We start from the raw sequence: 13,725 nt of genomic DNA on the forward strand, positions 1-13,725 counted from the left end.
TTAGGAGGTTGTGATGCCTCAGAGATAGCATTAAGGATCTCAAAATTTTGTCTCTGTAATTTTGTAGTGGTAATTTTCAGAGTGACCCCTTGACCCCTGGGGATCTCAGAGATCTTTTCAGGGTACCCATGGTGTCAGAACTTTTTCCCCAATACTGGCAGAATGTTATCTGATATTTTCAGTGTTGACATTTGTACTGATGGCCAGCAAAAGCAATGGTGGGTAACCTGCTGACCCTTTAGCAAGAAGCAAAGCAGTGGTATCAAACTTCCTGAGAAGTCACTGTTTTCTTCGCTGTATGCACTTTAAGAGAAACAAGTTCTAAGTCTTCCAAAAAATTGAAGAAGAAGCAATACTTCCAAACACATTTTATGAGGCCAACATAACCCTCATACCAAAACCAGGCAAGGATGGCACAAAAAAAGAAAACTACAGACCAATATCTCTAATGAATACAGATGCTAAAATACTAAACAAAATAGCAAATCGAATACAACAACATATTAAAAAAAGAATACATCATGATCAAGTGGGATTCATCCCAGAATCTCAAGGATGGTTCAACATACGTAAAACGGTTAACGTAATACACCATATCAACAAAACAAAGAACAAAAATCACATGATTTTATCAATAGACGCAGAAAAGGCTTTCGATAAAATACAACACAATTTTATGTTTAAGACTCTCAACAAAATGGGTATAGAAGGAAAATATCTCAACATGATAAAGGCCATATATGATAAACCATCAGCTAACATATTAAATGGCACTAAACTGAAGGCTTTCCCCCTTAAATCAGGAACAAGACAGGGTTGTCCACTCTCTCCACTCTTATTTAATGTGGTACTAGAGGTTCTAGCCAGAGCAATCAGACAAGACAAAGAAATAAAAGGCATCCATATCGGAAAAGAAGAAGTAAAGGTATCACTTTTTGCAGATGATATGATCCTATACATCGAAAACCCCAAAGAATCCACAAAAAGACTACTAGAAACAATAAGCCAATACAGTAAGGTCGCAGGATACAAAATTAACATACAGAAGTCAATAGCCTTTCTATATGCCAACAATGAAACAATTGAGAATGAACTCAAAAGAATAATCCCCTTCACGATTGCAACAAAAAAAATAAAATACTTAGGAATAAACATAACAAAGAATGTAAAGGACTTATATAATGAAAACTATAAACCATTGTTAAGGGAAATCGAAAAAGATATAATGAGATGGAAGAATATACCTTGTTCTTGGCTAGGAAGAATATAATCAAGATGGCTATATTACCCAAAGCAATATACAAATTTAATGCAATTCCCATCAAACTTCCAATGACGTTTTTTAAAGAAATAGAGCAAAAAATCATCAGATTTATATGGAACTATAAAAAACCCCGAATAGCCAAAGCAATCCTAAAGAAAAAGAATGAAGCTGGGGGCATTACAATACCTGACTTCAAACTCTATTATAGGGCCACGACAATCAAAACAGCATGGTATTGGCAGAAAAATAGACACTCAGACCAATGGAACAGAATAGAAAGTCCAGAAATATAACCACATATATATAGTCAAATAATTTTTGATAAAGGGGCCAACAACACACAATGGAGAAAAGAAAGCCTCTTCAATAAATGGTGCTGGGAAAACTGGAAAGCCACATGCAAAAAGAATGAAACTGGACTACAGTCTCTCCCCCTGTACAAAAATTAACTCAAAATGGATCAAAGATCTAAACATAAGACCTGAAACAAGTACATAGAAGAAGACATAGGTACTCAACTCATGGACCTGGGTTTTAAAGAGCATTTTATGAATTTGACTCCACAGGCAAGAGAAGTGAAGGCAAAAATTAATGAATGGGACTACATCAGACTAAGAAGTTTTTGCTCAGCAAGAGAAACTGATAACAAAATAAACAGAAAGCCAACTAAATGGGAAATGATATTTTCAAACAACAGCTCAGATAAGGGCCTAATATCCAAAATATACAAAGAACTCATAAAACTTAACAACAAACAAACAAACAATCCAATAAAAAAATGGGAAGAGGATATGAACAGACACTTCTCCCAGGAAGAAATACAAATGGCCAACAGATATATGAAAAGATGCTCATCTTCTTTAGCTATTAGAGAAATGCAAACCAAAACGGCAATGAGATACCACCTCACACCTGTTCGATTAGCTATTATTAGCAAGACAGGTAATAGCAAATGTTGGAGAGGCTGTGGAGAAAAAGGAACCCTCATCCACTGTTGGTGGGAATGTAAAGTAGTACAACCATTATGGAAGAAAGTATGGTGGTTCCTCAAAAAACTGATGACCCAGCAATCCCTCTACTGGGTATATACCTCAGAAACACTGATAAGTAAAGACACATGCAGCCCCATGTTTATTGCAGCATTGTTCATAGTGGCCAGGACATGGAAACAACCAAAAATCCCATCAATAGATGACTAGATAAAGAAGATGTGGCACATATACACTATGGAATACTACTCAGCCATAAGAAATGATGACATCGGAACATTTACAGCAAAATGGTGGGATCTTGATAACATGATACGAAGCGAAATAAGTAAATCAGAAAAAACCAGGAACTGCATTATTCCATACGTAGGTGGGACATAAAAGTGAAACTAAGAGACATTGATAAGAGTGTGGTGGTTATGGGGGGGAGGGGGGAATGGGAGAGGGAAAGGGGGAGGGGGAGGGGCACAAAGAAAACAAGATAGAAGGTGACAGAGGACAATCTGACTTTGGGTGATGGGTATGCAACATAATTGAACGACAAGATAACCTGGACTTGTTATCTTTGAATATATGTATCCTGATTTATTGATGTCACCCCATTAAAAAAATAAAATTATTATAAAAAAAAAAAAAAGAGAAACAAGTTCTGGATTAAGCAATAATAAATAAATCCATCTTATTAAATCTCAACCTCTGGGTACATATCTTTTTAACATTCTGTGTGATAAAATGGGAAGTATGCAGAAAGTACTCCTGCTGCAAACTGAGGTACTACTACATGTTGTCTTGAAAAGCTGTCATTTGAGATGCAAACTGAACTTGCTGCTTTTCTCATGAAACACCATTTATATTTGACAAAATGACTACAGTCTATTGTTATTGAGATGGGGGGTTTGGTAGACATTTTCATGAAAATACAGTGTATCTGTCCCTTTAAGGAAAACAACTGAAGTATTTGTCACCAATGATATAATTTCAGCATCTGAGCAGATCTGAGAAACAAGATATCATGCTTCGGAAAGACAAGAAAAATCAAAGTTAACACGGCTGTCGAGGAAGAGCCAGGGAGCACCGGGACGGCCTCATCAGTGAAGGCTGCACAGACAGCAGGATGGAACAAACAGAACATTTCGGGATGGATGTGATATGTGTCAGGGTAGAAGGAAGGGCATCGAGGACAAGGGGGACTTGAGCAGCGTGCGGGTGGCTTCAGTTTCAAGAGCCAATTTCCTGACTGACACATACTCTACACCAGGGGTCCCCAAACTTTTTACACAGGGGGCCAGTTCACTGTCCCTCAGACCGTTGAAGGGCCGGACTATAAAAAAAACAACTATGACCAAATCCCTATGAATACTGCACATACCTTATTTTAAAGTAAAAAACCAAAACGGGAACAAATACAATATTTAAAATAATGAACAAGTAAATTTAAATCAACAAACTGACCAGTATTTCAATGGGAACTATGCTCTTCTCACTGACCACCAATGAAAGAGGTGCCCCTTCCAGAAGTGCGGCGGGGGCCGGATAAATGGCCTCAGGGGGCTGCATGCGGCCCGTGGGCCGTAGTTTGGGGATCCCTGCTCTACACATTAAGACCTTATAAAATGAGTAGATAGTGGCTGCTCACCCTGACCTGTATGCTAGAGAATATTTTGTTTTTATAACAAATCAGTTTATGTACACATTTATTAACTCAGTATCAACTGAGTGAAAACTATGCATGTTACTATGCTCAAGTGCGAATACTGCCAGCCATGGGTCTGGGATTCATGCAGCTTACAGGATCTTAGAAAGTATCCAAAATAATGGCTAAGCAAAATAATTTTATATTTAATAAAAATAAACTATGTGTTAATATGTACAGTATTTTCTCATGTATAAGATGCTCCCATGTATAAGATGCACCTTAATTTTGGGGCCCGAAATGTGAAGAAGAAAAAATTTACATAAAGCTATTGAACTCAAGTTTTATTCATTATAAAATTCATATAATTCCTCATCACTGTCAAAACTCCCATCCATTAGCTTATCCTCATCTGTGTTTGATGATGAATCAGTCTTCAATGAGCACAAAAACAAGCACAAAGAGTGGGAAATGCAAGTAAAAAAACCTACAAAAATTGTATAAGACGCACCCAGTTTTTAGACCCCAAATTTTTTGAAAAAGGGAGCATATTATAAAGTGTGGGGAAATACAGTACTTCATTGTCCTGATGTGTAATCTTTCTTGTGGATAGGAAGCTATCCTGTAAGAAAAGAATATGGAAACGCAGAATGATTTTCTAGAGGCAAAAGGGTCAGACAAGGGTGCATTTATTCTCCCTCTTTGTTTAATTGTATGCAGAACATATCACATGAAAAACTGGGCTAGATTCAGAAAAAATAAAAATTGGCAGAAGAAATATGCGTATGACACCAACTTACTAGCAGAAAGTAGCAGCAATTTGAAAGACTTCTGAGTAAAGTGAAAGAAGAACATGCCAAAGCAGGCCGGCATGAGAACATCAAGAAGACAAGAAACTGGAAAAAAAATACACAACTTTAAGCATTTGGCCTTTTTATTTTTATAGGATTTTTAAAAAAGATTTTACTTACTCATTTTAGAGAGAGAGAGAAAGAGAGAGAGAAGGGGGGAGGAGCAGGAAGCACCAACTCCCATATGTGCCTTGACCAGGTAAGCCCAGGGCTTCAAACTGGCGACCTCAGTGTTCTAGGTTGAACAAAGCTTTATGCACTGCGCCACCACAGGCTAGGCTGAAATATACAACTTTAATATAGGCAACAAACAACCTGAAATTGTTAAAGATTTTGCTGGTACGGTTATCAACTCAGGTAAAGAGATTAGGAGAAGGCTGAGACTTGGAAGGGCAGCAATGGAAGAACTAGGAAACTCACCAAGAGCAAAGACGTGTCATTAGAGACCAAGGCTGAGACCACTCAAACCCTTGTATTTCCAATTACTATGTACCAATGTAAAAACTGGACAATAAAGAAAGCAGATAGGAAGAACATGGATTCATTTGAAACATGAAGTTAGAGGAGATCTCTACAGATACTGTGGACTGCCAGAAAGATGAACAAGTAGGTCCTAGAGTAAGCCTGAAACATTGCTGGACACAAAAATGAAAAACTGAAGCTGTCTCACTTTGGGCCCATTATAACACGAGGTTCTTTGCAAAAGGCTATAGTACTGGGAGAAACAGAAGGCAGCAGGAAAAGAGGAAGACCAAGTATGAGATGCAATGACTCCAAAAAAGAAGCCATAGGCATGGGTCTATGAGGAGGCTGCTGAGACAGGATGTTGGGGACATCACTTGCCATGGAGTCAACAGTAGTTGTAGCATGTGACACACACACACATCGATACAGTCTCTGAATTTCTAGTAGCTATTACTATAAATAGTCATGGGCTTAATGTTTAATGACCAAAAATAGGAGCCTTCTACCCACTGCATATCATGTTGATCTAAATCTTACCCGTTTTGCCTGGGTTTTTACCTCTAGAACCATTACTGGTCTGTTCTGACTTCTTCAGTAACTTGCCCTTCTGCCAAATTTAAGAGCATTTAATAGCTTTCCTTCATGTGAGCGCTGATTATATTACAGAATTATTTCTGTGGACTTGAATAAAGTTTGAATACTTACACTGTTTCTGGAGACTTGGAATTCTAGTGTTCTTAGATCTATCTTCGCCACCTTACTCAAGTTAAACCTAAAATAAAAATGTACATATATTTCTTTGTAAGTAGCACCATAATTAAACAGATTATAGAATAATTATCAAGTCTGTGCTTTCCTTGCAAATTATGCTTTGGCAGATTTGAGATCAATATTATCTGATTAATTAGATAAACTTCCTATCTGCTTTCTTCAATTAATCTATTGTTTCAACAGTCAAAATTTACAGTTAATATTTTGCTAACTTTTCAAAAGTAAAATACTTTGGAAGGTTCTACTTGCTCTCTATAATTTTGCAGAAAGGTTTTCTACATTAATTTTTCTTATCTTAAACTGAAAGCTTTTTCATAAGCTTAACATAATATCAATCTCTTTTCTCAGAACCTTTTCTCAACTTTACAGATCCAGAATTTCTTTAAGCCCAATCTGTACTGTATGAGCTGCAACAGAGTTTTAAATGTGTTAAGTAATAATTCAATTTTAATACAGAATCATTTTGATTTCCTAAAACAATGCTTACCTTGATATTAACTTATCTACAAAGACTGAAGGATTGGAATATAAAGCCAGGGGAATAAATTGAATATAAACAGGAATATCTGCAGGATTTTCTAAAGTAATCTCTTCTTCCTTTAAACAAAATAACCAAACAGTAAATGAAAGATTTCCATAGTTAAAAGAGTAGATACTTTATAATCCTATTATGTATTTCTAATAACCCAATGTCACTTTGCATACTTACTGAAGAGCAGTTGGTATTAGTAAGTGGAAATTTCAAGTGCTGGGGTGAACTAAGTACTGAAGGCCAGGAGAGCTCAGCAGTGATTTTTGATAGTATATTTTTTTGAAGGTCTGTATTTACTTCAAATAAAGCACTCAATCTAGAAAAAAGAAGTTGTAAGTCACTGGACCAAAATAAAATATTAAAGTTTTCTGAAAACAAGAACTCTATCAGGCTAGTGTACTTGAGATTTTTATTTCCAGCTCTAGATAAACACAGGTTTATCTGCTCTAATAGTTTGCTATACTTTTAATAGAGACATGTAGAAGTTGTCTCTATTTTGGCACAAAGAGCTACCAAAATATCTATCACTGATCACCTGTATTGTTTTTTCACTGACTATGTAAAGAAAAAGGCAGGCACAGATAACACTAAATGCTATGGGGAGCCTACGGTTCTTGTGTGCCTACGGGAAAGATCTGAATACAAAGAACAGGGTGCTAAGAACATTTTCAGAAGAACTAATGTGAAGGCAGAGTTTGGGTTGGCATATGGCTTTTTCTCCCTTGAGATAAAAAACAAATAAAAATCCTAGTATACAATAAAGATGTCAGTTGAAGGTAATCCACAGGAGGGTTTTTATGCAGATTTATGTCAAGTTATCAGCAATATTCAGACCGCAATTGAATATTTCCCTACTTATGAGTGTTTATAAACTAGCTGTTTAGAACTCAAAACACATTTCCTAAGGAAACTATTCAAATGGTCTCTGGACCCAAACACCCAAGTCTATTTTAATCCCCTACAATATTGAATTATTATATCCCAATACTGGTAAGAACATAGGTTTTATAAAACTAGTAATAGAAATTCTCTGAGACATACACATGACAAGGTAACAGAAAGGCAGGAGAAGGGCGCATGGGACCTACTCACTTTGCATCTGGGACCTGGAAGCAGAGGGTAACAAGGAGCCCAGGAATGCTGGGCACACAAAGAGGAAAGCAAGGGTTCAGTGGGTGGGAGGTGGCCAGGCTCCTTGGCAGGTGAGCCTAGCACAGTAATGTAAGTTACTTATCCATAATTGAATGTTAAAATTTGGAGACTGCCTGGCCTGACCAGTGGTGGCACAGTGGATAGAGTGCTGAAGTGGGATGCTGAGGTCTCAGGTCTGAAACCCCGAGGTTGCCTGCTTGAGTGTGGGATCATCAAAATGATCCTATGGTTGCTGGCTTGAGCCAAAAAGTCTCTGGCTTGGCTGGATCCACCCCTCCACCTCCACCCCCTGCCGGTCAAGGCACATACGAGAAGCAAGGAACAACTAAGGTGCTGCAACTATGAGTTGATGCTTCTCATCTGTTCCTTCCTGTCTGTCTCTCTCACTAAAAAACAAAAACAGATTAAATTTGGAGACTGCCCAAACATTACAATGTCTACCATGGAAATGCAGGGGACCAACGAGTGTTTTAATTAGTGCTCTCTTAGTGACTTCATTGGAAGTCTCTTTGTACTTATTTTAACCATTTGAAAGTAAAAATGTAACTCTTTGCTTTAAGAAAACTTTTCATAGCAGATAATTCAGATAAACAGAAACCCTCAGACTGAACTGTCAGTGGTTTAAAAATTTACATAGTTCTATAAATTGCAGTATCTTAATCACAGTGACAAACACTGACAGCAGTTTTCATCAGCTGTCATATTATCATCACTCTCTAGTCATTCTCTTCCAAAGAACATGAGAAGATCAAATTTCTATACTGTCTTTATTTTCGAATACAGGTGCAATAGTGATTTGTCAATAGCATGTTTTCTACCTGCCGAAGACATGGTGAGCCCATCTGAACCGGGCCCTGTGCACCCCTAACAGCTCAGCACTTGGAAAGAAAAGAGGTGGCTCTTTTCATAATGACCAAATACACACTCGGTCTCCTACTATGAGAATAAACCGAGAATATGTTTTTCTTGCCTTTAATGGAGGTCAGAAGTAGGTAAAAACTTTCTTATGGAAATGGATGTGTCTAAGGTGAACACTGCTGTCATCCTACATAAAGATAACTTCAAATAGTTTCTTTGATTTTAGGGAAGTATCTAGAGTGATGGAGTAAAGAGAAAAATGTTAGTGTGTATATTTCTGAGCAATATACAATTAAAATGGCAATTCAAGATGCCTTGTTAATAATTTTCTGGAGATTTGGCATATTTTCTTAGCTATAGGAATGTAAAATAACCCAATAAAAATAATATTTAGGAATAAAATCAACTGAGATATTCTGAACTTGTAAAGATAGTTAAAATACTTAAAAAAAGCAAAACCACCACTCACCTATGACCTGAGTTTTCCTTTATTCCCATCCATCCTTTGAATAGGCTTTGGTGCAAATCCCAGTCAGCATCCCATGTGTCTTCCTGCATGGCTACCCCAGGCTGTGCTTTGAGTTCAGCTAAAACAGGAAATGTTAAATATGATACATTCCACCCTACATCTAATCCACTTGCCAATTTTCCTTCAAATTATTTCTACAGCTCAAGAGATAGGAATGGACTTTAAAAATGGCAGCCTTCATAAAAGAATATTTTGCAGGCAGTGATAAAACAGCAAGGTAACTTACATTTGGACAGAAAAGGCAAGCCAACATAGCAATGATCCCCACACTGGAGTCCAGGATCAAAATAAATGTTCGCAATCTATAAAGAGGCACAGGAGGGCCATGAAAACCAAGTCCATAGCAGGTCACAATAATAAAACATCCAGGAATGGGTGTTCTTAAATAGAACATGTCAAACCTTTGATTTTTTCCCTGGCTCCAAGTCATCCTTATTGCCCCGTAATCGTTTGTAGTAAAATCGCCCATCTTCTGACAAAGATCGTATTTGCTGTATCTTTACCTTCTGTGAGAAGGAGTTCATAACACTCAAACTTTGATGAACTATTTTACCCTAAAGAAAGAAAACAAACTCATTTGTATATGGTGGGGTTTTCTTAAGAACACACACTTAAGAGCCAACAGATATCTTTTTAGGAAACCAAAGTTCAAAACACATTTAGAATTTCCATCAGTTGATACTCTCTAAATTTGTAATTAGAGCCTCTTTCAATGATAGGGTACCAGATTTTAAGTAAAAAAATTGTATGCTTTAAATAATCCTTAGTTAGAATCAGATTATAATTTTTTACTTTCTTTCGTTTGAAGTGTAACTTTTTGTTTTATAATCTGACTCTTAGCTATTTGAAGAAGTCTCTAAAATGTTCTTATCTCCTGGTCTAATATTTGGTATTAAAAGACACAGAAGTTAAGAGAATGCACAGGAGTAGAACTGTACACCTAAAACCTGTATAATTTTGTTAATCAGATCACCCCAATATTTTCAATTAAAGAGAGAGCGAGAGAGTGAGAGCGAGAGTGAGAGAGAGAGTGCCCTGGCCGTGTGGCTCAAGCATCAGGCTGGCATACTGAGGTCGTGGTTTAATCCTAAATTGGGCACATACGAGAGGCAACCAATGAGTGCACAACTCTCTCCTTTCCCCTCTGTCAAACCAATGGAAAACTTGGAAGGAAAAAAAAAAGAGGCTGCATGGGAAAAACAGCTGAATGATGAAGTTAAGACTAACACTCATCATTTATAGTGTAGCCAGAGTGAAATACAGTAGAAACACATTAGAAGGCAGGTATGTGGCTGACGTTAAGAGCAGGAAGCAGAAGGCCTGTGCTGAGTCCCAGCTAAGCCTCTATAACCAATTCTGTCCTCCTGGCAGTTATCTAGTCTTCATGTACCTATAATAATTACTTCTCTATGTCCATGTCTTGTCTTGCAGGGGCATGGTGAGGATCAAAAGATGTAGCAGATACACAAGTTCATTTTACAATGATATTTAAATACTAAGAATTAAATGATGAGTTATTTGAAATGTTTATTTTTTTTTTCTTTTTTTTTTTTGCATTTTTCTGAAGCTGGAAACAGGGAGAGACAGTCAGACAGACTCCCGCATGTGCCCGACCGGGATCCACCCGGCACGCCCACCATGGGGCCACGCTCTGCCCACCAGGGGGCGATGCTCTGCCCATCCTGGGCGTCGCCATGTTGCGACCAGAGCCACTCTAGCGCCTGGGGCAGAGGCCAAGGAGCCATCCCCAGCGCCCGGGCCATCTTTGCTCCAATGGAGCCTTGGCTGCGGGAGGGGAAGAGAGAGACAGAGAGGAAGGCGCAGCGGAGGGGTGGAGAAGCAAATGGGCGCTTCTCCTGTGTGCCCTGGCCGGGAATCAAACCCGGGTCCTCCGCACGCTAGGCTGACGCTCTACCGCTGAGCCAACCGGCCAGGGCTGAAATGTTTATTTTTAAGTATTGTTTTCAGTTTGCTCTGTATTCCCCATCTGATAAAATATTTAAAAAATCTGGTAATTGTTATGGACTGAATGTTTGTCCCCCCCCCAAAAAAAAATTATGCTTAAGTTCTAACCCCCAATGTAATGGTGTTAGGAGGTGGGGCTTTTGGCAGGTGATTAGTTCATGAGGGTAGAAAACTAATGAATGAAATTAGCGCCCTTAAGAGAAGAGGAACTGGGCCACCCTCTCTGCTCTCTTAGTTAAGTAGATACAACCAGAAGATGGCCATCTGCAAACCAGGAAGAGGGCTTGTACAATACAAAAGACCTTCTAGTGTCGTGATCTTGGACTTCCTGATCTCTGGAACTGTGACAAATAAATGTTTGTTGTTCAAGCCACCCAGTCTATGGCAACTTGTAATAGCAGCCCAACAAACACAGGAATATCAAGTTCATTTGTAATTTCAAGCAAATACCTGGGCCTGTAAGCCATCGTACATCTGAAAGCTGAATCTAAAGTAATTCAGAACTGGGACCTTGTTTTTATACAGATGTTTTCATTTACTGCAGGATTTATGTAGTGATTAAGATCACTGATCGAAAAGGTGACTGAAGAATCAGGTCCTTTTGGATAAAGAATGAATTCAAGAGTTCTGTATGTCTAGTCAGTGCAGAGTATAATGATAAGAAGATAAAGATTTTAAGATCCAAACTTAAATGTGCTGAACCTTTTAATTCAAAATTTTTATTTTCAAGGAGCTAAGATTCAAATTGTTTTATTCTATATAGCATTAAGATTTTTTCAATGTACTTCTGCTCTTAACCCATCATGTTTCCTATCACAAAATAAAAGATGCTCCCACATTTGCCCCAACATGCCCTGTGACTGCATCACTTTCCTGCAAAAGTTAGTGGCCATCTCCTGATTGCCACATTTCTTTTCTACTGTTGTCCAGGATCAAACTCTAAGTCATATTTTTTTTTTCAGTTTTTTTTTTTTTATTAAATTTAATGCAGTGACATTGATAAATCAGGGTACATATGTTGAGAGAAAATATCTCTAGATTATTTTGACATTTGATTGTGCTGTATAACCCTCCCCCAAAGTTAAATTGTCTTCTGTCATCTTCTATCTGGTTTTCTTTGTGCCCCTCCCCTCCCCTAACCCCTCTCTCCTTCTTCACCCCCTCACCCCTCCCCCAACCTCCCGCCCCTGTTGCCATCACATTCTTGTTCATGTCTCTGAGTCTCATTTTTATGTCCCTTCTATGTATGGATTCATTTTAGTTTTTTTTTTTTTTCTGATTTACTTATTTCACTCCGTATAATGTTGTCAAGGTCCATCCATGTTATTGTAAATGATCCGATGTCATCATTTCTTATGGCTGAGTAGTATTCCATAGTATATATGTACCAAAGCTTTTTAATCCACTCGTCCTCTGACGGACACTTGGGCTGTTTCCAGATCTTCGCTATTGTGAACAATGCTGCCACAAACATGCGGGTGCATTTCTCCTTTTCGAGCCGTTCTATGGTGTCCTTGGGGTATATTCCTAAAAGTGGGATAACTGGGTCAAAAGGCAGTTCGATTTTCAGATTTTTGAGGAATCTCCATACTGTTTTCCACAGTGGCTGCACCAGTCTGCATTCCCACCAGCAGTGCAGGAGGGTTCCCTTTTCTCCACATCCTCGCCAGCACTTATTCTGTGTTGTTTTGTTGATAAGCGCCATTCTGACTGGTGTGAGGTGATATCTCATTGTGGTTTTAATTTGCATTTATCTAATGATTAGTGATGTTGAGCATTTTTTCATATGCCTATTGGCCATCTGTATGTCCTCTTTGGAGAAGTGTCTATTCATCTCTTTTGCCCATTTTTGGATTGGGTTGTTTGTCTTCCTGGTGTTGAGTTTTACAAGTTCTTTATAAATTTTGGTTATTAACCCCTTATCAGACGTATTGTCAAATATATTCTCCCATTGTGTAGTTTGTCTTTTTATTCTGTTCTTGTTGTCTTTAGCTGTGCAAAAGCTTTTTAGTTTGATATAGTCCTATTTGTTTATCCTGTCTTTTATTTCACTTCCCCGTGGAGATAAATCAGCAAATATATTGCTCTGAGAGATGTCGGAGAGCTTACTGCCTATGTTTTCTTCTAAGATGCTTATGGTTTCACGGCCTACATTTAAGTCTTTTATCCATTTTGAGTTTATTTTTGTGAGTGGTGTAAGCTGGTGATCTAGTTTCATTTTTTTGCAGGTAGCTGTCCAATTTTCCCAACACCATTTGTTAAAGAGGCTGTCTTTACTCCATTGTATTTCCTTACCTCCTTTGTCAAATATCAGTTGTCCATAGAACTGTGGGTTTATTTCTGGGTTCTCTGTTCTGTTCCATTGATCTATATGCCTGTTCTTATGCCAATACCAGGCTGTTTTGAGTACAACGGCCTTGTAGTATAACTTGATATCAGGAAGTGTGATACCTCCCACTTTATTCTTCTTTTTTAAGATTGCTGAGGCTATTCGTGTCCTCTTTTGGTTCCATATATATTTTTGGAATATGTGTTCTATATCTTTGAAGTATGTCATTGGTATTTTAATTGGTATTGCATTGAATTTATAGATTGCTTTGGGTAATATAGACATTTTAATGATGTTTATTCTTCCTAACCATGAGCACGGTATATGCTTCCACTTGTTTGTATCTTCCTTGATTCATTTATCAATGCTTTGTAATTTTCCGAGTAC

General features: G+C 37.9%; 1 protein-coding gene across 1 annotated transcript in view; it reads right to left on the reverse strand.

Annotated features, from left to right (window-relative positions):
• The window catches only part of TMEM131 (transmembrane protein 131), a 259,254-nt gene that overhangs the window by 51,459 nt on the left and 194,070 nt on the right, over positions 1 to 13,725 (reverse strand). Inside the window, exons 20-25 of the mRNA XM_066267786.1 lie at positions 9,446 to 9,598; positions 9,271 to 9,346; positions 8,985 to 9,102; positions 6,683 to 6,821; positions 6,461 to 6,570; positions 5,908 to 5,974 (exon numbers count right to left, since the gene is read on the reverse strand). Coding sequence (XP_066123883.1) covers positions 5,908 to 5,974; positions 6,461 to 6,570; positions 6,683 to 6,821; positions 8,985 to 9,102; positions 9,271 to 9,346; positions 9,446 to 9,598 — 663 coding nt within the window. The remainder of the gene's footprint in view (positions 1 to 5,907; positions 5,975 to 6,460; positions 6,571 to 6,682; positions 6,822 to 8,984; positions 9,103 to 9,270; positions 9,347 to 9,445; positions 9,599 to 13,725) is intronic.

The sequence above is a fragment of the Saccopteryx bilineata genome, chromosome 3 (assembly GCF_036850765.1).
Source record: "Saccopteryx bilineata isolate mSacBil1 chromosome 3, mSacBil1_pri_phased_curated, whole genome shotgun sequence".
Classification (NCBI taxonomy): domain Eukaryota; kingdom Metazoa; phylum Chordata; class Mammalia; order Chiroptera; family Emballonuridae; genus Saccopteryx; species Saccopteryx bilineata.